This window comes from Hyperoodon ampullatus (assembly GCF_949752795.1).
Source record: "Hyperoodon ampullatus genome assembly, chromosome: 13".
Lineage (NCBI taxonomy): Eukaryota > Metazoa > Chordata > Mammalia > Artiodactyla > Ziphiidae > Hyperoodon > Hyperoodon ampullatus.
Window position 1 is genome coordinate 40899918 of NC_136926.1, and position 23911 is coordinate 40923828.

Consider the following 23911-nt stretch of genomic DNA (forward strand, 5'->3'; position numbering starts at 1 on the left):
AGGCTCCAGACGCGCAGGCTCAGCGGCTATGGCTCACGGGCCCAGCCGCTCCGCGGCATTTGGGATCTTCCCGGACCGGGGCACAAACCCGCGTCCCCTGCATCGGCAGGCGGACTCTCAACCACTGCACCACCAAGGAAGCCCACAAAGTCAGTTTTGATGACAGGATCATATTAAAACTCAAAGCGTCCTGACACTGTCTTCTTCCCATGGAAAACTCTTGGCCACCTGCAGTTGACCTAATGGAAACATGTGGAACTGCTCGCCCTGGGTCCCATGTTCCATGGATTTCTGGGACAGCACAAACTGGCTCGTGTACAAAGGCCAGCATAACTTGTTAGCTAAGAAGAATGAAGCAGCCATGTGGTCACACACGATCATTTGACGTAGTTCAGAGTTGAGTCAGGTTTGTAGAACTTTTTATTTTTAGTTGTATCGCTTTTATAATTAAAAATAAAATGATATTTAATATAAAATATTTGTACACATGTATTTTGGATTACTGTATATTATATTCAGCATGTCTGGAGGCATGTACACAGTCCAACAGTAGGTTTTAGAAAAGACAGAAACCCTTTCTGAAATTCAGATCTACTTGATAGTGTTTTAACAGGAAAAAAAACTCCACTGGAAACTCCCTTGATATCAAAATATCACATACAATGAATTAAGAAAACCTAAAAGTTTCCAACTAGGGCAAATTTTTAGGAATTTTTTATGACTGAAGTAATTTTTTATGACAGAAATAAGTTTTCAATTACAATGTGATGGCAGTTCAAATTCTTCTACTACAAAGCATTATCATGAAAAGTCATGTTGTGAACACAAAATTTATCTTTCTGCAGCCTCAGTTTTCTTATCCACATGTCAAACATGAAGAATCAATGACTTCTTCAAAGGAAGAACCACAACTTGCCCAACTATATAAACTATATAAACTGTTTACAGTTTTTAGTTTATAGTTTACAGTTAAACTATATAAACTGTAAAAACTATATAAACTATATAAACTGTAATCATATGTTATATATTTCAGTGAGGACATTTCAGAGAGTAAACTGCCTGCCAAACCCTCCTTAGAAATCTCTCAGATTCACTAGGATTGGCTTAATACTTCCAACAATTCCTATCATAGCACTGGGATTAACCTTGAAGCAGAAAAAAGCATATGAAAACAGGGAAAGTTATAAAGCACCTGCTACTGTATCCATCCTGATAACAAAATTTAGTGTCCCAGAGTAGAAAGTTACCAGTACAAGAAAGAATCTAAGCAATTCCTCCCACCCCGAGTTCTCCAATTGTGAGCCCAAAGTAAAAATGTCATGTTTTGAATTGGATTCCTAGGACTACCCCTGAATCATTACAACTTAACCTTGTGAAACCCACCTTCTTAGGCTTGAAAATCTTGTAAAAAGCAAAGCAAAAATTCATACTATAGATGAAGAGAAATGAAAACTCATGACTGCTGAAAGTCTTCAACAAGGTATAAAATCAGGAAAATTCTCTTACTTTGGTCCTGAATTCAGTGGATGCTCCAAATTCAAAGAGAAATCTCACAACATCATTATGTCCTTGTTGAGCAGCGAAGAACAGGGCAGTTGTACCTGACTGAGAGAGAGAGAGAGGCTGGTTTTAAAAGATATTTGGCTACATTACATTTGATTTATATTCTTGTAAACAAAACAAAATCCTTGCATATAAACTTCCAGCCTAGGAGGGGGCTATATTTGAACAGACTGTATTCCTTGTTCAGGTAAGTGACCAGTGTCGAGGCTGCTGGGTTCCAGAAATGTTAAGATGTAACAAGGTCTGGATGAGGAAACTGGGCTAGAATAGGAAAATTCTCATCTTTTTTTTTTTTTTTTTTTTTTTTTTTGGCTGCTCTGTGCACATGCGGGATCTTAGTTCCCTGACCAGGGATCAAACCCGTGTCCCCTGCAGTGGAAACGTGGACTCCTAACCACTGGACTGCCATGGAAATCCCTCACCTTCTTAATAGACATGAATTTTAGAGACTACCAAAGTGTGCAAATGCTATGTGTCTAGAGAGCCAACTAAAGAAAACAATGGCAGGTACATCTTCAGGAGACAAATATTCTGATATTGCAAAATGGATTACAGATGAACCGAGGAAGAAGTCTGCTCTAAGCGTCAGTTCCACAGCACTGCCAGGCACTCTCTTCCAGCTTCCAAAATACGCGGGGTGAGGTCAGGGCCTCTCTTTGGCTATTTTTCCAGACTGACCTGGCTTAGGGAATTCAGGGGGTCACCGGGGACCTACACGTCATCGTTATTTGCGCCACACAGGTTACCTCTAAACCCAACACACTTAAGTCCTCAAGGGCCACTGTGTTCAATGCACAATAGTTTTCATCTCCAAGAACATTAGTTGAGCAGTTGGAACCAAACAGATAAATATAAAGACCATAAGAACCATACATTGGGTGGAAATCAAACAAACGTTTCTCTTCTTCTCCCAGCTTCTCTCCGTTTTTCTTAAGAGATTTTTGTGTATGTTGAACTAGCCCTTCACAATAAAGTCTTTGAGTAAGCAGATCTGGACTGTATTGTTTTTTATTAGAGAAAATCTGTCTTTTCTTTAAAGTTAAAATAAACAAAGGCTGTAAAGCAGAGAGGAAAAATAAAAAGATTAGGGAAGTTTTAAAGTAGAATTCTAAGGGGGCCCAAACATCTTCCTTCCAGAAGAAAATCAACTACTGAAGTGAAAATGACCTAAAACGATGATTCAGTGTTGTGGAAATTACTCAGAAGAATCTGAGTTCCTTAAAAAACTAAAAATAGAGCTACCATATGATCTGGCAATCCCACTCCTGGGCATATATCCAGAGAAAACCATAATTCGAAAAGATACATGCACCCCAGTGTTCGATGCAGCACTATTACAATAGCCAAGATATGGAAGCAACCTAAATGTCCATCAACGGAGGAATGGATAAAGAAGATGTGGTACATATATACAATGGAATATTACTCAGCCATAAAAAAGAATGAAATAATGCCATTTGTAGCATCATGGATGGACCTAGAGATTATCATACTAAGTGAAGTAAGTCAGACAGAGAAAAACAAACATCATATGATATCACTCATATGTGGAATCTAATTAAAAAATGATACAAATGAACTTATTTATAAATAGAAACAGACACAGATTTCAAAAACAAACTTACAGTTACCAAAGGGGAAATGTGGTGGGTGCGGAGGAATAAATTAGGAGTTTGGGATTAACATATACACACTACTTTATGTAAAATAGGTGACCAACAAGGACCTAATGTATAGCACAGGGAACTCTATTCAGTATTCCGTAATAACCTATACGGGAAAAGAATCTGAAAAAGAAAGAATATATGTATATGTATAACTGAATCACTTTGCTGTACACCTGAAACTAACACAACACTGTAAATCAACTATACTCCAATAAAATTTAAGAAAAATTCCATAAAGTTCCAACTTGCCATGCACCAGCAACTATTTACATAGCATTTACATCGTATTAGATATTATAAGTACCCTAGAGATGATTTAAAGTACATGGGAGGATATGCGTAGGCCATGTGCAAATACTATGCCATTTCACATAAGGAACTTGAGTATCTGCAGATTTTGGTATCCACGGGGGGTCCTGGACCCAATCCCCTGCGTATTCGGAGGGATGACTGTACTCTATAGTCCTTTTTAACAATTCACTATTGTGAGAACTTCGCATCTCTGCCACCAGCATTATTATTTTTTTTTTTAACATCTTTATTGGAGTATAATTGCTTTACAATGGTGTGTTAGTTTCTGCTTTATAACCAAGTGAATCAGTTATACATATACATATGTCCCCATATCTCTTCCCTCTTGCATCTCCCTCCCTCCCACCCTCCCTATCCCACCCCTCTAGGTGGTCACAAAGCACCAAGCTGATCTCCCTGTGCTATGCGGCTGCTTTCCACTAGCTATCTATTTTACGTTTGGTAGTGTATATATGTCCATGCCACTCTCTCGCTTCGTCCCAGCTTACCTTTCCCCCTCCCTGTGTCCTCAAGTCCATTCTCTAGTAGGTCTGTGTCTTTATTCCCATCTTGCCCCTAGGTTCTTCATGACCACTTTTTTTTTTTTTTTTTTAGATTCCATATATATATATGTGTTAGCATACGGTATTTGTTTTTCTCTTTCTGACTTACTTCACTCCGTATGACAGGCTCTAGGTCCATCCACCTCACTACAAGTAACTCAATTTCGTTTCTTTTTATGGTTGAGTAATATTCCATTGTATATATGTGCCACATCTTTCTCCACTCAACTGTCGATGGACACTTAGGTTGCTTCCATGTCCTGGCTATTGTAAATAGAGCTGCGTTATTCTTATTCACATGCAAAACCTGACTTACCTCTCTCTGGAGATTGATGTCAGCTCCCTGCAGGACGAGCTCCCTCACACAGCCTATGTGGCCAGCATAGGAGGCGACCATGAGGAGTGTTGTGCCGTGCTGGGTGGGGGAGAGACAGATGAGCAGTCAGGCCACATGACACCAGAGAGGTGGCCTGGAGAAGATGCCGCAGACGTCAGCTCTTCCCAGGACACGTCCGAGCTGAGCGCAACATCTCCCGCAGTAAATAAAAGTGTCTCGTGAATAATCTTATAATGCAGACCAAACAGGAAAAAGCAAAGTGACAAATTGCTGAGGCTGGAATTTTCAGTTCAAACATTCACGTACTTCCATTACCCTCAGACACGCAGTCCAAGTGAACCATGGTTACTGCATTTTGAGGCGGCTGTGATGTAGTGGCCTCTTTTTATGATTCCTGAGCCAAAACACTGTTACTAATGCAAAAAAGTGGGTTAAGTGGTACTAGTTGGTTTTCTGAGTTTAGAATTCTTTATTTTCAAACTGATTCAGGTAAAGATGCAACGAGAGATTACAGAAGTGCGAGTCAGGAGCCCCGGGGTCCATCTCTGTCATCAACCAGCAGCGTAACCTGGGGCATACTGCTCACAATTCCTGGGGCTCATTTACTTCAGCTTTAAAATGAGGAGCTGGATGACATGATTGCCAAGGTCCCTGCCAGCTTTAAGATTCAAGGACTTGAGACGTACCACCTGATATTCCAATTCAAGTGGACTTTTGTGGTTTAATTTACATTTGTTTTCAAGGGCTCGAAACTGTAATCTGAACCACCTCTTCTGTGTGGTCAGCAGCCTGCTTCTGTGGAGAGGATAAGAGAGAGACAGACGGCTCTGCCTGTGAGGAAGCCTCACTAGGTACGGGGTGGTGATTCTTAGAAGCCTCGTGCTATATATTCAATACATCTGTGGGATTTTGTAGGAAGGCAGTATAGTTGAGTGGTCACTGACAGTATGATTCTGGGCTGGTTATCTGAGCTTTCAAAGGCTCATTCACCTCATCCGTAATGCGGAATAGTAAAAGTATCTGCCTGGTTAAATTAAATGGGAAAAAGCAATAATTCAGGCGATGTGCTTAGCTTAGTAATGTTAAATATTCAGTAAGAGTTAGATGTTAAAATAATATTATGATGCCTCAGTAAATGTTAGATTATTATTTGGTTTTTGTTGACTCGTGTGAAAGACAATCCTAGTTTGGGGAAAGTCTTGTTTGCTAAAAGTAAAAGTACAGGTAGAATCAAGAAGAGCTAGTGGCTTCACAGAAGTGCTTTATGATATTCTTCTACCCCATGTGACCGCATTTGGTATTTGAATGTTAAGACCTTCATGTCGGCTGTACCACCTGTCATTCAGGGGGACGCCTTCCTCCATGTTCTTCAAGATTAGAGTAGCAAACTTGGAGTTACCAACTTCCTGTTGAATGTGAGAACATTTTTATTCAGCATTCAGACAGAAGATTCCTTGATTTAAAGCCAGTCTGAACAGGCAAGCTATGAATGTATCCTTTGCATGAGAGATGAGAAAATTTTTTCATCATGGGTCACACTGGTCTCAAAATACAAATCAATCATGAGCTAGAGGAACCACAGAGCACTTAACTTGGATATTTTAAAAAGAAAATAAAAAACATCAGGCTCATCTATTTTACAGTAAGGGAAGATGAATGAAACAAATAACCAAAATGCTCCTTTATACACTGTATTTCACTTCTACATCATGGTCGACTGAGGAAAAGTCAGAGGTTGGGACAAAGGAGAAATAGAATACAAAGCCCGCACGCCTACAGCCTGCGCTCCACAAGAGAAGCCACTGCAATGAGAAGCCCGCACACTGCAACGAAGAGTAGCCCCCGCTAGCCGCAACCAGAGAAAGCCCGTGTGCAGCAACAAAGACCCAACGCAGCCAAAAATATAAACAAATAAATTAATTTAAAAAAGAGGAGGGATCTGTGGATGTATTAAGCTACACAAAGCTGGAAGTCAGGAGAAGGTCATAGGGGGTGTCTGAAAAGGGGTGACTTTAAGAAAAAGGAGTAAAGTGGTCATCAACATGGTCAGTGGGTGAGGCCACAATGAAAACGGGCACTCCCACTCCAGTTCTATCCAGTGTGGCACTGCTGCCCAGCAAGACCCAAGTAAGACCCGACGACCAGTTCACAGATGCCCAAGACCCCATATCAGTTTGGGTCCTGGCAAAGAACAGATGGTACATTCAAACTGGGATAACTGGACGAAAGTTTAATAAAGAGACTATTTATAAGGCTATGCTCTGGATGTAGGGAAACCACAAAGAACAGTACTGGGAGCTAGTAACAGCGGAGCTGCACTGCTAGCCCAGGCCCGAAGGCGCGAGGGACAGGTGGTGGCTCCCAGGACGGAGAGGGTGAGAGTCCTGCTGCCAGACAGGATGGGGGGGTCTAGACTCCTCAACATCCCTGTCCTCCCTCCCTCTGATTCCTGCCAACGCTCCCACTGGCCAAACCCTACTGGAGGCCAGAGGGAAGTCAGTCCCCTGGGGCAGGCCAGACAGCTCCAACTCTGGGACATAGAGCAAGCTGGAGAAAGTTACAAGTGGGTCTGGAGGTGCACCCCAAGCTGTCCTGCACTGATGCCCGGGGTGGGGCAAAGTGGAGCAAACTTTGATACCTCGCTTGGGCTGGTGGCTGACATCACCTACCAAATTTGCGCAATAAAAGCTGGAAATGGCACACCCTGTTATCAGGAAAACAAGAAGGCTCCCGTGAAAACATTTCTATTTAATCCCTAAAATCAAAACATCTCCTCTCTCCTCATCTGAGGTCCTCTTAGTCCCCAGAGATGCGACATCCTGCTGAGAACAGAGAAATTGCTGCCTCTAGCCAGGGAAGAAAGGGCTCTCGCAGTGATGCCTGAAAGTAGGTGGGAGGACCTGTTTTTAGTTCCCCTTCATTGCCGATGAGGGTACTGGTGTTTGCAAAGGTAAGGAAGGGATAAGAGGCTGGGTGGAGGCTTCCGTCTCTCAGTAGAAAAAACCCAACTCCCACATCCGCGGCAGCCCCCTTCCGTTCTGAATCATCTCCCCCTTTTCTTCTTGGACTTGGCCGATTCTGATTCCCAGTGACGTGTCTCTTCCCCTATTGTGGCCCCTCCTGTTTTATGCAGGTAATGGCTTTCCCAGTATGTTTGTTTGTTTGTTTTTGTGGTATGCGGGTCTCCCACTGCTGTGGCCTCTCCCGTTGCGGAGCACAGGCTCCGGACGCGCAGGCTCAGCGGCCATGGCTCACGGGCCCAGCCGCTCCGCGGCATGTGGGATCCTCCCGGACCGGGGCACGAACCCGCGTCCCCTGCATCGGCAGATGGACTCTCAACCACTGCGCCACCAGGGAAGCCCCCCAGTATGTTTTGAAGTTCCCCATGGTACTTCGGACTTTTTGAAAAGGATGAAGCAAGCAAACACATGAAAAAGCGGACAAACACTGTGAAGGAAGGGTATTCAGCAGGCGCTCTCATGCCAGCGGGGGATGGCAAGCTCCCAGCATGCGTGTACCGAATGGACAGGTCCATACACTGTCCCTGCAGTCCACGTCCACTCGGCCACTGTTCAGCAGCAGCCTGAGCAGAGCCAAGTTGCCCCTCCTCGCTGCCCAGAACACGGCGTTGGCAAGTGGGGTTTCCTTCTGCAGAAGCAAAACAAAACAGAATCTTAAAATCGACTTTCATTAACACGACCACTTCTACGCAAGTACGCACTACCATTCAAAAGGGAGACCTTCCAGATGTGTCTGATCATTTGAGAGTGCTCCTCTGGCAACAGGTGATTGTCGTGTACTTGGTTATGGGATGCAGATACCCGAGCCATGGGGCTGTGATGAAGAGCCGTGTTTTTGATTACACAGCACTATTAATACCCTATTTCCCACCAATGTCCTCACTTTCCTGCCTCTGTGTCTTTGTTCACAGTTTCCTTTTTGTGTGAAATGAATTTTCCCCCATCCTTCACGGCCAAGGTTCTGCTTAAAGGTTATTTCCTCCCTGAAGTGTTCCCAAATCTCTCTTTGCCTCTAAGCAGAGGGAAATCTCTCCCAATTCTGAGTTTACAGGTACCTTTTCTGTGCCCTCAATACTTTCTACCTGATTCCAGCTGCCTGGGTAAATGCCTCACTTTCCCTCCACCAAATTTTCTCTGTTTCAGCTGGAACTTGCCAGAGGTTTCTGCTGAGAACAAGGAACTCTGGGCAGAAAATGTTGCTGTGAGTCCTTTAAGAAAAAGGAGTAGGGGCTTCCCTGGTGGTGCAGTGGTTGAGAGTCCGCCTGCCGATGCAGGGGACACGGGTTCGTGCCCCGGTCTGGGAAGATCCCACATGCCGCAGAGCAGCTGGGCCCATGAGCCATGGCTGCTGAACCTGCACGTCCGGAGCCTGTGCTTCGCAACGGGAGAGGCCACAACAGTGAGAGGCTCGCATACCGCAAAAAAAAAAAAAAAAAAGAAAGAAAGAAAAAGGAGTAAAGTGGTCAGCCACATGGTCAGTGGGTGAGGCCACCATGAAAACGGGCATTCCCACTCCAGTTCTCTCCAGTGGATCCTTCACTCCGCTCCTGGGTTATTTTAAAGTTGCTAAGTTAACATTGGAACAACTACGGAAGGAACAGAGCTGGAGAAGAGTTCTCCTGAATCAGAGCTGCAGAGTTGACTGTAGTACCACCACCTTCTCTAAAACAGATCAATTTGAATTTGCAGAGAACAGTACCTGGTGGGGGTCAGGGACAGACAGAACCAGACAGCTCAGGGTTTCCACCCCAGCCCTGGGCAACGGACTTGGCCCCGCTGAGGCCTGGATTCCTCTTGCTCAGATGGAGATCACATTACCGCCTTGAAGTTTATGGTAAAAATTAAATGATGCAGGTTAATTGGCTATTACGGTGCCCAGCACATCATCCATGCTTACAAATACTAGTTTCTTTCCTTCTGTTCACTTTCTTTACAAAGTTAGAATCAACAGGCAAAACTGAACTCAGAGTATTGGTACTAATAAAGAATTCTGCTGGTCTCAGGAAATTTTCTAGTATTCAAATTGTTTAACAAAAACACTTTTTGGGGTGGGCTCAAAGCACATATCTGACCCAGAGGGTCTTTTATGCAATACGTCTTCTAAGTATATGTATAAGGTATTACATACAAAACCTAACTCACCAATGCTAAGTTAAAAAGAAAACACCGACAATTTCACCTGCTTCACCGAACCATCACAAGTGAAAGTCCAGTGGCAGCAGAGTGGTGACAGCACCCGTGGGTGTGAGGATTTAATTTCAGGAGCTCTTCAGCACATGCACAACACAACTTAGTGTTCTTGTGCATTCTTGGACAAGAGCGTGGCAAAGTGGGGAGTGATAAGCAGATGACAAACATACTTGGAATGCTTCCCTGGCTCAGTGAGGAGGAAAAAGTTCACCTTAAATTCCAGGTGAATAATTTGCTTCCCCTGAAGCTGTAAGTTTTACTGTCCCAGGAGTTTTCACACCCAGTGTCTGTGGTTTTTGAACCAGGCTGGGTCTGATGTTACAGTTGTTAGTAAGTGTGTGAAGCAATGGCAAGGCTGGTTTGACTTGTATAATAAGTCATGAAACAATGCCCCTTAAATAGAGAGATTGCACAAAGCCAAGATGAAGTTTGGGAGGGTGAATCAGGAAGACAATTTAATATGCACCATGGAACAGCTTTGTTGGCTTTTCTGGAAACATGAAAACTTGAGAGTCATAAACTAAATCATTTTCAATGATTTTGTTGTTTCCCTTTAACCCCAAATACCTTTCAAAAAACCATTTGCAAGCCCCAAACTTCTATTGTCATAACAAGCTCTCCAGCCAGGAGCCTCTCCTGCCTTTAGGATGGCCTCAGGGATTCCTCTCCTGCACGGGTTAGACATCCTGGTTTCCTACAAGGTTCTAGAAACTGAGCTTTGGGAAAAGGTGTAAATCCTTCATTTTCCCTCAAGAGCTTGATATACTGGGAGGTGGAGGCATGATAGAGTAGTTGATTTGGGGTGAGAGAGAGGTGAGTTCAAGTCCTGGCCCTGCTACTTCCCGGTTCTGGGACCTTGGGCAGGTTATTTAATTTATCTCTGCCCTAGGAAAGCGAGAATGATATTAATAGTGGTGGTATAGTCAGCATCCTCGGGGGATTAGACCCCCTGCAGATACTGAACTCTGTGGATGCTCAAGTCTCTTATATATATCAGCACAGTACTTGCATATAACCTATGTATCTCCTCCCACATACTTTAAATCATCTCGAGATTACTTGTGATATCTTACACATGTAAATGCTATGTAAATAGTTGCCAGTGCAGGTCAAATTCAAGTTCTGCTTTTTGGAACTTTCTGGAATTTTTTTTCTGAATACTTTTGATCTGTGGTTGAATAGGCAAATGTGGAACCTGAAGACACGGAGGGTCAACTGTACCTCTGTCATGGGCTGTTAGAGGCTAAATGAAGTAATACGTGCAAATGCACTTTGACAGCAAACGCTCAAGAGATGTGAGCTCTAGATGCACAGTCCTCACAGCCCTTTAAGACTTGTCCAGGAGAATTCATTTGCTTGGTCACTGGCATGTGCTTGGGACAGTGGCACTGGCCAGGGGCTAGAACTAGAGGTACCAGTCAACCTTGATCTCTGCTCCAATGGCTTTATGGGCCAGTAGGAAACGAGCATCCCAGGCATGCAGGGTGCTGATGCAATGACATGGGGGCATCCTGGGAACCGTCACTAGCTCGGAAGGGCTGGAGTGAAGGACGTGGGGGGAGAGAGGGCAGGAGATGCTGTAGGGCAGGTAGTCAGGGCCACATCCTGAAGGACTTGCTGTGCTATGTAATGGAGCTTGGACTTCATCCGGTGGGTACCAGGGAGTCAAGGAAGGACTGGAGCCGGTCTGAGGACTGGAGCCAGACTGAGACTGGTGTCTACAAGGTTAGGAGAAACTGTACAGACAGGGAAGAGATGGTGAGCTGAGGCTACGATCGTGGGGACAGCAGGATGAGACAGACGGGAGAAATTTCAAGGAGCTAAACTGAATAGTCTCGGTGTGACTGTTTGTGCAGGAGCAGAGGGAGAGGAAGCCTGGCAGACGTGGTGCCACTCATGGAAGTCGGAAGCTCCGGTTGAAAGGCAGATTATGGGAAAAGTGATGAGTTCAACTTTGCACATGCCGAGTTTCAGATGCCTATGGGGCATCAAGGTGGAAATGTCCAGCAAAGCAATGCATAAGTTCTCCTATCACACTGTGGCCAACCCGTTTTACTGGAGTGCAGGAATCCTGAGCTAATACTTACCAAGTGCTTATTCTGTACCAGTGGCACATCCTCTGCAGACTAGCTCATTTAATGCTCATCACAGCTCGGGGAAGTGGGTGCATTATTATCCCACTGCTCAGATGACGTAAGTGAGAAGTGAGAAGCAACAAGGCAGGCTTCAGCCCCAGGCAGTCTGGTGCTTGAGGCTGGGCTTTCAGCCACCCTATCGTCCTGCCTCCTGAGGAATTCTCCTCCTGAGACAGCAAGGAATAGGCAGTGTGGACCCCAGTGACCTCCTTCCTACCCTCATTCCAAGTCCTCTTCTGCCAAGATGGAAAGTCCCACGACCTTCTTTCTCTTTGGGGTCTACAGACCACATTGCCTGGTTAACTTCCAAACCTCCTCTGGGTACAATCTGCACATAATCATAAAATGCTGTTTACAAAGGGCAGCCCTTTAAGCCTTTAAAGGAGCTGATGCACGTGAAAATGCTTCACACAAATCTTAAGGCACTTCACCAATCGTGTGATTACTAGTTAACCTCTTCCTTGGTTTTTCGGGTCTCTGCAAGCAGGCTGTTGGCTGTGACACTGTCATCACAGCAGTGACAACCTACGTTGGGTTCTTGCTCTGTATCAGGCGGTGTGCTGAGTACTCTCACTGTTCTAACGCTTTTAATTCCCAGAAAAACCCCATGAGGTAGGTGTTACTGTTTCCATTTTTAAGATGAGGAAACTGAGGCACAGAAGTGACTTATGTAAGGTCATCCAGCTAGGAAGTAACGGGATTCAAACCCAAGTCTGTTTGGGTCCAGAGTCTGAGATCCTAAATCTTATCCGCTGTGAGAAAACCTGAGTATAATCTTCCACATATGCCACCTTCCCTTCTCTTTTTTCCCCCTATTTACTGCCAGAATTTTGGCTCACACAGTGGTCATCAGCACACTACCAGAAATTAAATCCGGGAAGGAAGGGGAGAGAAACACAGAAGGGAAGTTGTTACTTGTACAGAACTGGAATTCTGATTAAAAGCTAAGAGGTGGTAGAGATCTAAACTACTGGTTTAAAAAAGGGTTGAGAATAATTTGGATTTCATTTGTATAATTAATCTAATCAAGAGAACATTAGCTTTGTTCAACGATGAATTTCTCTGATGTTCGAAGCCGCATTAAACAAGGGGATAAGGAGGGTTGAGGGACCACGGGGCAGGAGGAGGCTTTGGATATGTCACCATTCCACTTTGTGCTAAATGGCTGAAATTTACAGAATTGCTTAATAAACATTAACTGAGAGTTAACCCTGTGTTGTAAGCATCATTACACTTCTGTAAGTGATAGGAAACCTAAGAGGAAAAAGTAAGTGATTTATTCACCCAGGCATTCTGCCTAAGAGGTAGGCCTGTATAACACTGGTGTTTCCAAACTCAGAACTCAAGACCACGTTTAAGGTCTGTTTAACACATATATGTTCCGAATAGGCCAATCGATAGAGGTAGAAAGTAGTTTCGCAGTTTTCTGAAACAAGGGTGTTTGGAGGAATACAGTGACTGCTAAGAGGTATATAGTTTCTTTTTGGGGTGATTAAAATATTCTAAAATTGATTGTGCTAGTGGGTGCACAACTCTGTGAATATGCTAAAAACCACTGAAACGAACACTTTAGCTTGGTGAATTATATGGTATGTGATCTGTATTTCAATAAAGCTGTTAAAAAAATACATGGCTTTGTTAATTTATTCTCCTGTGGCTCATCCAAAAAATTTCAGGTGATTGATGAACTGGAGTTGATTTTGAGATAATTTACATACCTTCAGAACATAGATGAAACATACAAGTTCCTGTACGTCTGGCCAAGACATGAGCAATTTCCATCACCAAGATAAAGCCTGGTATTGAGATGCTTTATCCTCTTGGGTAAGACAAGAAAGACCTAGGTATTATTCTTTATCTAGTGATGATTCCCCTGGGATGGTGACCTCCCTCATTGGGTTAGGGTCTAACCCCCAAATTGTGCCAGACTTTTGGCAACCTCAGCCTTGGAGAAATAGTTGTTATAAAGACAAAAGTTAATGTACTGAAATCTACGAGCTTCATTCCACAAAAAGACTCAGACCTGCACTTTGAGTTTGCTTTTACTTTAAAAACAATCCCAACAAACATGTATCTCTTTTCCCAACCAGAACAAATTGGGAGTTGCCAAGCGTGAAACAGGAAGTTTACTGGAGAGGCAAAGGCTACCAGCAAGAAGGGACTGCTGACAGCATAATGGACAAAGGATAAAAAAGGGTGTCCACGTGATATATACACTACCAAATGTAAAATAGATAGCTAGTGGGAAGCAGCCGCATAGCACAGGGAGATCAGCTAAGTGCTTTGTGACCGCCTGGAGGGGTGGGATAGGGAGGGTGGGAGGGAGGGAGATGCAAGAGGGAAGGGATATGGGAACAGATGTATATGTATAACTGATTCACTTTGTTATAAAGCAGAAACTAACACACCATTGTGAAGCAAATTATACTCCAATAAAGTTGTAAAAAAAAAAAAAAGGGTGTCCACGTGGTTCAGAAGCAAATAGCCCTACAAGTGGTGACTCAGTCATCGAGAAGAAGCAAAATTGTGGCTTCTAACGCTCTGTTTATCCTCCCACAGACTCAGCCAACAATGCTGGGTCTTTTCAATGCAGGCCTTGGAGATCCAGGGCCTCGGGCCTACAAGCCTTTCAGCTGCCGATGAAAATGAAACAGTTAATCTATGGCTCCAAAATCAAAGTTAATGAAAACTTGATTCAGTATGTACGAAATGTAACATGTTGTCAACTTTACTAATTGCTAAAATTGGTATTCATAAAATGTCGCTGACACATGAATATAATCGGCAGGTCTGATTTTCTCACTATACAAGAACTACTGAATTGCAGAAAAATCCTGGACAAATGTAAATTAAATGTTATTTGTTGCTAAATAATTTAAAAAGCAATAGTATACAAATCCTTCCAAAAATGTACAACAAAAGTGCTTGTGGGATCTTAGTTCCCCAAACGGAATGAACCTGGGCCCCTGGCGGTGAAAGTGCTGAGTCCAAACCACTGGACTGCCAGGGAATTCCCAAAAGTTGCTATTCTCATTGTGGGCTGAGAGTACATTTTAATGTGTTTGGTATGATGGGAGCTGGGGCTAGTGCAGGGTTAGTCACCGTCCTGTGACTCTGCTCCCCTCCCCCACTCCCCCTCAAGCCTTCCCTCTGTGCCTTTTGGAACTCCTCCACTTGCTGGAAAATCAACCGTCTTTCTCCTTCACTTAGCACCGAGCTTCCTCTGCCTCCCTGGGGGAGGCTGGGCCTGCTCCCACCCCAGTCCTAGGGTGGAGAATGGGGCTGGGCCCTCCTCACCTGGCTTCCAGACACTGCCCTTCTCACCAGGTGTACATCTCTGCTGCTTCAAGACTCAGGCCATCCCACCTTCTCATCCTCTGCCTCACCTCAAGGTAGTTGTCGCCTCCTGACATTTTCTTCACTGAAAATGAACATTTTCTTCACTGAAAATGTTGGCACCTTCCTTTCTGCCCACCCCAAATTCTGACCGCATCCTGGCCTTCACTTTACAAAACATCAATATCTCTGCCCCCCCACCTCCTGAGAACTTCAGCACTCAGCTCAATCATCCCCTCTGTGCGCAAGCCTTCTCAGCACTCCCTGTTGTCATCTTAAAATACTTTTTTAGGGCCTCCCTGGTGGCGCAGTGGTTGAAGAGTCCGCCTGCCGATGCAGGGGACACGGGTTCGTGCCCCGGTCCGGGAGGATCCCATATGCCGCGGAGCGGCTGGGCCCGTGAGCCATGGCCGCTGAGCCTGCGCGTCCGGAGCCTGTGCTCCGCAACGGGAGAGACCACGGCAGTGAGAGGCCCGCGTACCGCAAAAAAAAAAAAAAAAAAAAAAAAAAAAAAAAAAAAAAAAAAAAAAATAAAATACTTTTTTATTGAGATATAATGTACATACTATAAAATTCATCCTTTTAAAGCATATAATTCAGTGGTTTTTAGTTTAATCTCAAGGTTTCACAACCATCACCACTATTCCAGAACATTTTCATCAACCAGGAGAAACCTCGTACCTATTAACAATCACTCCCCATCACCCCCTTCTTCCCCCAGTCCCTGGCAACCACTAAGTTACTTTCTGTCACTATGGGTTTGCCTATTCTGGACATTTTGTATAAATGGAACCAGATAATACCTGGCCTTCTGTATCTGGCTTTTTGCACTTAACATAATGTTTTCAAGGTCTATGCATGTTGCTATGTATGAGTGATTCATTCTTTTTGTTGGTTGTATGATATTCCATTATATGGATATACCATGTTATGGACTGCATGACTGTGTCCTCCCCCCTCCAAGTTACTATGTTGAATTCCTAACCCTCATTGTGATGATATTTGGAGGTGGGGCATTTGGAGATAATTAGGTTTAGATTAGGTCCTGAGGGTGGAGCCCCCATCATGGGGTTAGTGCCCTTACAAGAAAAGGAAGACATTAGAGCTCCTTCTCTCCCCTTTCTGAGGAGATAGCCAGAAGGTGGCTGTTTGCAAGCCAGGAAGAGGGTTCTCACCAGACACTGAACCTGCCAACAGCTTGATTGTGGACTTCCCAGGCTCCAGCACCATGAGATATAAATTCCTGACATATGTTTTCATTTCTTGTGCATATACACCTAAAAGCAGAATTGTTGGATCATATGGTAGCTCTATGTTTAACTCTTTGAAGGATGACTAGACTGTTTTCTATTATTTCTGCATCATTTTCTATTCCTACCAGTAATGTATGAGGGTTCCAATTTCTCCACATCCTTGCCAACACTTGTCACTGTCTGTCCTGTTGACTGTAATCATCTTAATGGGTGTGAAGTGGTATCTCATTGTGGTTTTTTTGTTTGTTTTTTGTGGTACGCAGGCCTCTCACTGTTGTGGCCTCTCCCGTTGCAGAGCACAGGCTCCAGACGCGCAGGCTCAGCTGCCATGGCTCACAGGCCCAGCCGCTCTGCGGCATGTGGGATCTTCCCGGACCGGGGCACGAACCGGTGTCCCCTGCATCAGCAGGCGGACTCTCAACCACTGCGCCACCAGGGAAGCCCTCATTGTGGTTTTGATTTGCATTTCCCTGTTGGCTAATGATGTCAAATATCCTTTCAGTGGCTTATTGGCCATTTGTATATCTCCTTGGGACAAACGTCTATTCAGATCCTTTGACCATTTTAAAATTGGGTTGTCTTGTTTATTGTTGAGATGTCTATTATCATTTAAAGATGCTCAAGTCTCTACCATTTTAAAGCAAACAAACCCTTGGCCAAGTCTGGATTCCTGCTGCAGCCACTGTTTCCCGAAGAATTTTTTGAAAGAGTTCTCTCCACTTGTGGTTTCCACCCACTCTCTTTTCAAGCTATTACAATCTGGCTTCTGAACTCAACATTACATTAAAACTGCTCTCAGCAAGGTCACCAGAGCCTGTTTTGTTACTAAATTCAAGGGGCACTTTTTGATTCTAAGCTTGTTTGATTTCTCTGTGGTATTTAACTCTGCATCCCTCTCTGCCTTTATGGAAAGACTACAGATTCTTGGCTTAATGATAGCACATGCTTCTGATTTTTCTCATACATTTCTGTCTGCTCCTCTATTTTCTCAATGGGTTTCCTTTATTCTGCTCATTCTTAAAGTCTTGAGCTTCTTTAAGATTTTGTCCTCAGTCCTCTTTTTTTTTTTTTTTTTTTTAATAAATTTTATTTGGGTCTTGGTTGCTGCGCGTTGGCTTTCTCTAGTTGTAGTGAGCGGGGGCTACTCTTCGTCGCGGTGCGCGGACTTCTCATTGCAGTGGCTTCTCTTGCTGTGGAGCACGGGCTCTAGGCTCACAGGCTTTAGTAGTTGTGGCACACGGCCTCTACAGCACAGGCTCCATAGCTGTGGCACACGGGCTTAGCTGCTCCGTGGCATGTGCGATCTTCCCGGACCAGGGATTGAACCTGTGTACCCTGCATTGGCAGGTGGATTCTTAACCACTGCGCCACCAGGGAAGCCCAGTCCTCTTATTTTCTACCTTTACGTGATCTCACTGGGCAATCACATTCATCCCCAAGGGTTCAATGACCACTTAACACTGCTCACTCCTAAATCTCATCTCTATCTCCTGCCTAGACTACTCTCCTGGGCTCCCAGTTTGTACATCTGTCTAACCAACATCTCTACTTGGACTCCTATCCATCCTTAAACTTGACATGTCCCACCCCAAACATTTTATCTTTACTTCTCTGGCCTTCTCTAACTCAGTGAATAACATCAATTACCGAATTCTTCTGATTAAAAATTTTTTTGTCACTCACATTTGTCTGCTTCCTCCCATCCTCAAAAGCTGTGCCCTAGTCTGGTACCATTTAACAAGATGACCCCAACATCATCCTGACTGGTCTCCCAGCTCCATTCTCTTCTCCGAACCATAGCCAGAGATCTTTCTAACATGCAAATCTCACCGTGTCATTCTTCTGCTTACACGAGCTACTGTAAAAGGTGGGATTACACTGGCTTTGAAGCCAGACACACCTGGGTTTCAATCTGAACACCATTCACACACTGGCTGCACGGCTGTGGGAGGAGTTATTTAACTTCTCCATGTTTTAGTTTTTTTATTTGGAAAAAAAAAAAAAGTGGGGGGCACCAAAGTACCATCTCGTGGGTCCCCCTGAGGATTCAGAAGATGCACCATGATGCCCTTGGTTCAGAGTCGGGCACATTTTATGTGCTCAATACATTTTAACTACTATTTTTATTAAACCCTTCAATAGAGGCATATCAATGAACTCATTTTCATCCTAAAATGTGGGCGTTAAATGAATGACTTTAATAACCTCTTTGAACACTGAAGTCTGGTAATCAGTCGCAGCTCCACTCTGCGCTGGTCACTCAGCTTCAGGGTCAAAAAAAGTCCTGTGGGGAGGAGGCAGCAGTGGTGCGGCTGGCGTTCGGGAACGCGGACGCAGGATCGGGCATCGGTGCCGCAGCCCTGGTTCCTAAGAGGGGCGGCCGCAGAGGAGCGCGGACCCGGGGCTTCTTCCCCGCCCCCGCCCGACTGTTACCCCGGCGACAGTCCTCGCCGCCCCTGCGCCCCGCGGGCGGGCTCACCGCACCTGCAGCCAGAAGTACTGAAAGCCTTTCGGGCAAAAAGCGCACCCCTAGACCACAAACCACAGGAGCCATCCAGGCCTGGTCGCTCCCTCCCGTCCCCCGCCAGCACCCCCGGGGCGGCGGCCACCCCACCCTGCGGGCCCGCGGCGGGTCCGGGCGGACGGTGGGTGCGGGCCCCGCCGCCGCAGGTCTGCCGCCCGCCCGGCGCGCCCTCCCGGAGCCCACGGCGCTCACCTTGAACGACATCCTGCACATGTCCGCGGCCGCCCCGCCGGGACCGGCGCGCTTCCGGCCCGGACGCCCGGCCCGGCCCTCCCCCACTCTCCCGCCGCCTTCCGCAGAGGGGCGGCCTTCCCGGCGCTGCGCGCTCTCGCCGCCGCAGACGGGGCCGGGGCGGGAGGAGAGAAGAGGGGAAGGGGGGAGGGGAGGGGAGGGGAGGGAAGGGGGAGGGGAGGGGAAGGGGGAGGGGAGGGGAAGGGGGAGGGGAGCGGAGGGGAGGGGAGGGGAGCGGAGGGGAGGGGAGGGGAGGGGAGGGGAGCGGAGGGGAGGGGAGGGGAGGGGAGGGGAGGGGGCTCACACGCGACCGCCCTCCGCGTACCTACCACACACACACTCCCAATTCCGCACGCACTGTGCACACTCTACACACACACAGGTTCACACACACGCCACTGCACGCTCACAACCTCACATCACTCTTCACACATCCAGGCTCACTCTCTCCCACTCCAAACTGTACACCTCACACTGTGCACACTTTCCAGGTTACACACACTCAACCCTAGCCCCACGTTTTAAACCTACTTGATACTCCGTGACAAAGTTGATTTAAGCTAACTGCATTTATTCACAGGAGAAATAAGCATATTAATGATTCAAAAGTTGGATAAAAATGTTTTCTGTTGTAGTTCAATGTGCTAACATCTTTATATGTCATGTGTTATGAAAAATTTTCGTATGCACTAAAAACTTAATTTAAAATAAAATTTTGGTTCAGGAGGAAAAAAAAAAACACACCCACACCCCTCACACACCCACCTTCTCTCTCATGCACACACTCCATGCACATCCACATTCCTCACACACATACACTGCAGTCTCTACACAGACTCTACATTCCACACACACAGGTTCACACACAATACATAATTCCACACTCACATCCATGTATACACAGTACACACACATCCACACACAAATCCACACACACCCACATCCTCCAGAAAGGCATGGTCTTCATCAGATGACTCTTAACCTTCATTACAGCACAAATATGATGATGATGGAAATGAAACATAAGAAAAATATTCACCCATCATCCCACCACTCTTTCAAATAACTATTTTCATTTTTGTTTCTGACCTTCTAGGTTTTCTTTTCTTTTTCTTATTTTTCTTTTATAAGAATCTGGGATTTTTCCTCCTGGGGAAAGAGCTGGGAAACAAGCCTTTTGACTAAAGGAATGATAAGTGGTATTTTCCTTTTTGAAGGTGAAGGGCACAGTTTGAAATAGACACATATTACTCTATCTTTTTACCACACCGATCACCTCCTCCTCTTGGCCTTATCCTGCACACCTGCAGTATCACAGGAGCTGTCCACTCCCTCGAACGTACTGCTTGCTAATTGCCCAGGGTTGGTCTGAGGGGAGTAAAAGTGGGAGAGTCATATTTTTTTTATTAAAAAATATATTATTTTTAAAGTATAAACAGCAATAATATCCTTTCTAGAAAATTCGAATGCTAAAGTAAAAGTGAACGTCTCACACCCTCACACTACAGGAATCCACTCATCCTCCCCCTCACCTCTGTTTGAGCCTCCTTCTTTTTTCCAATCAATTTGTAATGATTTTTTAATTTAAAAGTTAAAAAATAACTAAAAATTAAAGTTCATAAAGAACATAAAAATGTTTATCTTGTATGGATAAATTGTATTACTTTGTGTTTAAAACAATTTTAAGGAAAGTTCCAAAATTTGATAGGAATTTCTAATTTTTAAAATCAAGTTAGACTCAGGGACTTCCCTGGCCGTCCAGTGGTTAAGACTCCTCCTTTCCACTGCAGGGGGCGCGGTTTCCATTCCTGGTCGGGGAACTAAGATCCCACGTGCTGCATTGTGCTGCCAAAAAGTAAAAAAAAAAAAAGACTCAAAGCTTTTCCCCTGCCCTGGGTGCCTATGGATGAGATAGTTTTGAAGTAGCTACATGACATTATTATATAAAATCAAGCATTGGAAGTTTTACTTTATTAATAGTTTTGATAAACAAAAAGAGGAAGGGAAAGAATTAATATTTTGAGTGCTATGTACCAGGACCTTCCCTTGTAAGAATGCTATGAGGTGTGTATTATGCTCAGTCCACAGCTGGAAAAAACTGTTTCTGAAAGATGAAGTAATTTGCTAATGAGTGGTCAGGCTAGACCTTTAATTAGGTCTTTCTGTGGGCTTCCCTGGTGGTACAGTGGTTAAGAATCTGCCTGCCAATGCAGGGGACACGGGTTCGAGCCCTGGTCTGGGAGGATCCCACATGCCGCGGAGCAACTGGGCTTGTGTGCCACAGCTCTTGAGCCTGCACTGCAGAGCCCGCGAGCCACAACTACTGAGCCTGCGTGCCACAACTGCTGAAACCCGCGTGCCTGGAGCCCGTGTTCCGCTGCGGGAGAAGCCACCGCAATGAGAGGCCTATGCGCCGCAGCCAAGACTGGCCCCGGCTCGCCGCAACTAGAGAAAGCCCGCGTGCAGCAACGAAGACCCAACACAGCCAAAAAAAAAAAAGTCTTTCTGGCTTCAAAGCCTGTTTCCTTTCCACTCAGAGTTGTTTTGGGCATTGTCTCTGGTCAGGCTGCTGATGGGATTCTTGTCAAAGGAAAGAAAGTGACTGAATAAAAAGTTTAAATGGTAAAAAAAAAAAAAAAAAAAAGAATGTGCATATACACCATCCCATACACATGGTTCAGCCTGTCTTCATGAAAAAGCCCCCAAACAGAGCAAAACTCTCATGGCCAGAGCCAGGCATCTCCTTCTAAAGTCTTCTACTCTGGAACTTAGCAGGAACCCACCAGGCCTAACACAGGAAATTCAATCCCTGTAGCCCCACCCTCCATATTCAAATACTTTCTCACTCCCCAAAAGAAGGGCTCCACACTTGTCCTAGGCGTTTCCTTGTTATCATCCTCCCTCCTGTCCCCATGGCTCGCTCGTGTCTTCCCTCTTCTGTCTGCCCTAACCCCAATCTTGACCTAGCGGAGTTACTCCCAGCTCCAGGCTCCCAGCTCCAGTCCCTTCCTGCACCCTGCCCCTCAGCCATCTCTCTCCCAACTTTGTTGAGTTCTTGCTGTAATTCTTTTCTGCACCACATCCGTTAGCCCGAGGTATTTCTCTAGACTTTGCTTCTGTTACTCTTGACTCCTCCAGCGGAGTCTAAATTCTTCAAAGCCAGACTCTGAGTCTTATAATATGTCTTTTATTTTTTTCAGGGGTTAGTTTATGGAGATATGGTAGGTGGTTGAAATGTGTTCATTGTTGATTGAATAGGAGATTCAGGAATTATGTTCTCCACATCTACACGGTCAGAAAGCCCACCACTCCTTTGCAGACACCCATGACACATAAGCACAGCCATCTGAGTACATTTCAAATGAGGCCATGTTTGTTATCACCGCGGTTTATACCAGCACAGACTGTAATGTGTTTGTTCTCGATTTTGCACTCTCAGTTTACGCCCTAGCAGGACTTGCTCTAGTAGGTCAGGCTGGTCTACTGAGCCCTCTTGCTCCTCTTTTTGTCATGAGGCCCCTTCACCCCAATTAAGAGTCTACCTGGACAATTTGCCTGTCTACATCCCCCATCTACATTCCCACCCCACATCTCCAGCTGGTTAACTCAGTCTCTCCTTTTGGAATTTACACCAGACAAGGCTTCCTACAGCTGGGAGTGTAGCAGACACGGCATTGAACAATCTGCCCAACACCCATTGCCCCTCTCTTTCCTGATCAAGACACCAATTTTGCTCAGGCATCTACTGTACTGCACCTTGGGATATGCTTCAGGGACCCCAGCCCTATTTTCTGTCCAAAACTTTCTAATCTAAGCTAGTGACAGTGCTTGGTTTGGGTGTGGGCGTGTGGCATATTTTGGTCTCTGAGACATGAGAGGAGGTGTGCTGGGGGCTTCTGAGAAAGATTTCCTTGCTTCTAAGAGAGATACCCAGGAGGAGAAAGTCTTTTCTTCCTTGTGATGCTGTCCTGAATGGATGTGATGCCTGGAATTGCTGCAATCGTCTCGTGACCACGAGGGGAGCTATCTTCTGAGCGTGGCAGAGCAAAGAGATGGTGTCACTAAGGTCTGTGTTGACCATCTGGGGCTGCCCTGTCCCAGGATTTCTTGCTGTTTAAGCTACTTTCCATTGAAAGTATTCTGATCCTGGGTGAGAATGAAAGCAAGGGGTGGGGGGCAAAGGGTCAGGAACTTAACCCATGTTAATTAATGTCCATTACGTGCTGGCATTTTAAATGTGTCATTAAATTTTACTCTCATTCCAGCTTTATATGAAAGCATTCTTGATGATGAAACTGAGACTCAGAGTGGGTGAGAACTTGTTTATAATCACAGGGATGAAAAGTAAGAAAGTGGTATTTGAACCCAGGAAAATTTGAGAGTAAAACTCCTGCTCTCTCCACTATGCTATCTTTCCAGGTCTGTACATAACAATGATATAGATATAGATATAGATATAGAACAATGATATAGAACAAAGATATATAACAATGACCTTTAATACAACTTCCTAGAGTTATCAGTTGCTAACTATGTCCCTGATCTTTTAAAAAGCATGTAATAACATAATTGGAATCATGTGTATTCTGCTTTTTTACAAACATGCTAAAAAGGACATTTTCCTCTGGCATAAAAAATCTTTGAAAATCTTGCTTTTAATGACTGCATTTAAAATTGAGGTATACTATAATTGATTTAACCTTTATCCTATTACAAGACTTTTCATTGCTTTTATTTTTGCTGTTAAAAATAATCCTAGAATAGTTATTTCATACCTAAATTTTATCCACACCTCTCA

General features: G+C 44.8%; 1 protein-coding gene across 2 annotated transcripts in view; it reads right to left on the bottom strand.

Moving 5' to 3' along the window:
• Positions 1 to 19108, bottom strand: part of ANKRD29 (ankyrin repeat domain 29) — a gene marked incomplete at both ends in the record, with an annotated part of 43468 nt that extends 24360 nt beyond the window's left edge. The window contains 4 exons of one of the 2 annotated variants that reach the window (XM_079717754.1): positions 1510 to 1608; positions 4404 to 4502; positions 7962 to 8072; positions 19075 to 19108. In XM_079717754.1, the coding sequence (XP_079573880.1) occupies positions 1510 to 1608; positions 4404 to 4502; positions 7962 to 8072; positions 19075 to 19095 (330 nt within the window). Of the gene's footprint in view, positions 1 to 1509; positions 1609 to 4403; positions 4503 to 7961; positions 8073 to 16280; positions 16356 to 19074 lie in introns of those variants that run through there. The other variant, XM_079717753.1, reaches the window with a different exon arrangement.
• Positions 19109 to 23911: the final 4803 nt, after the last annotated feature.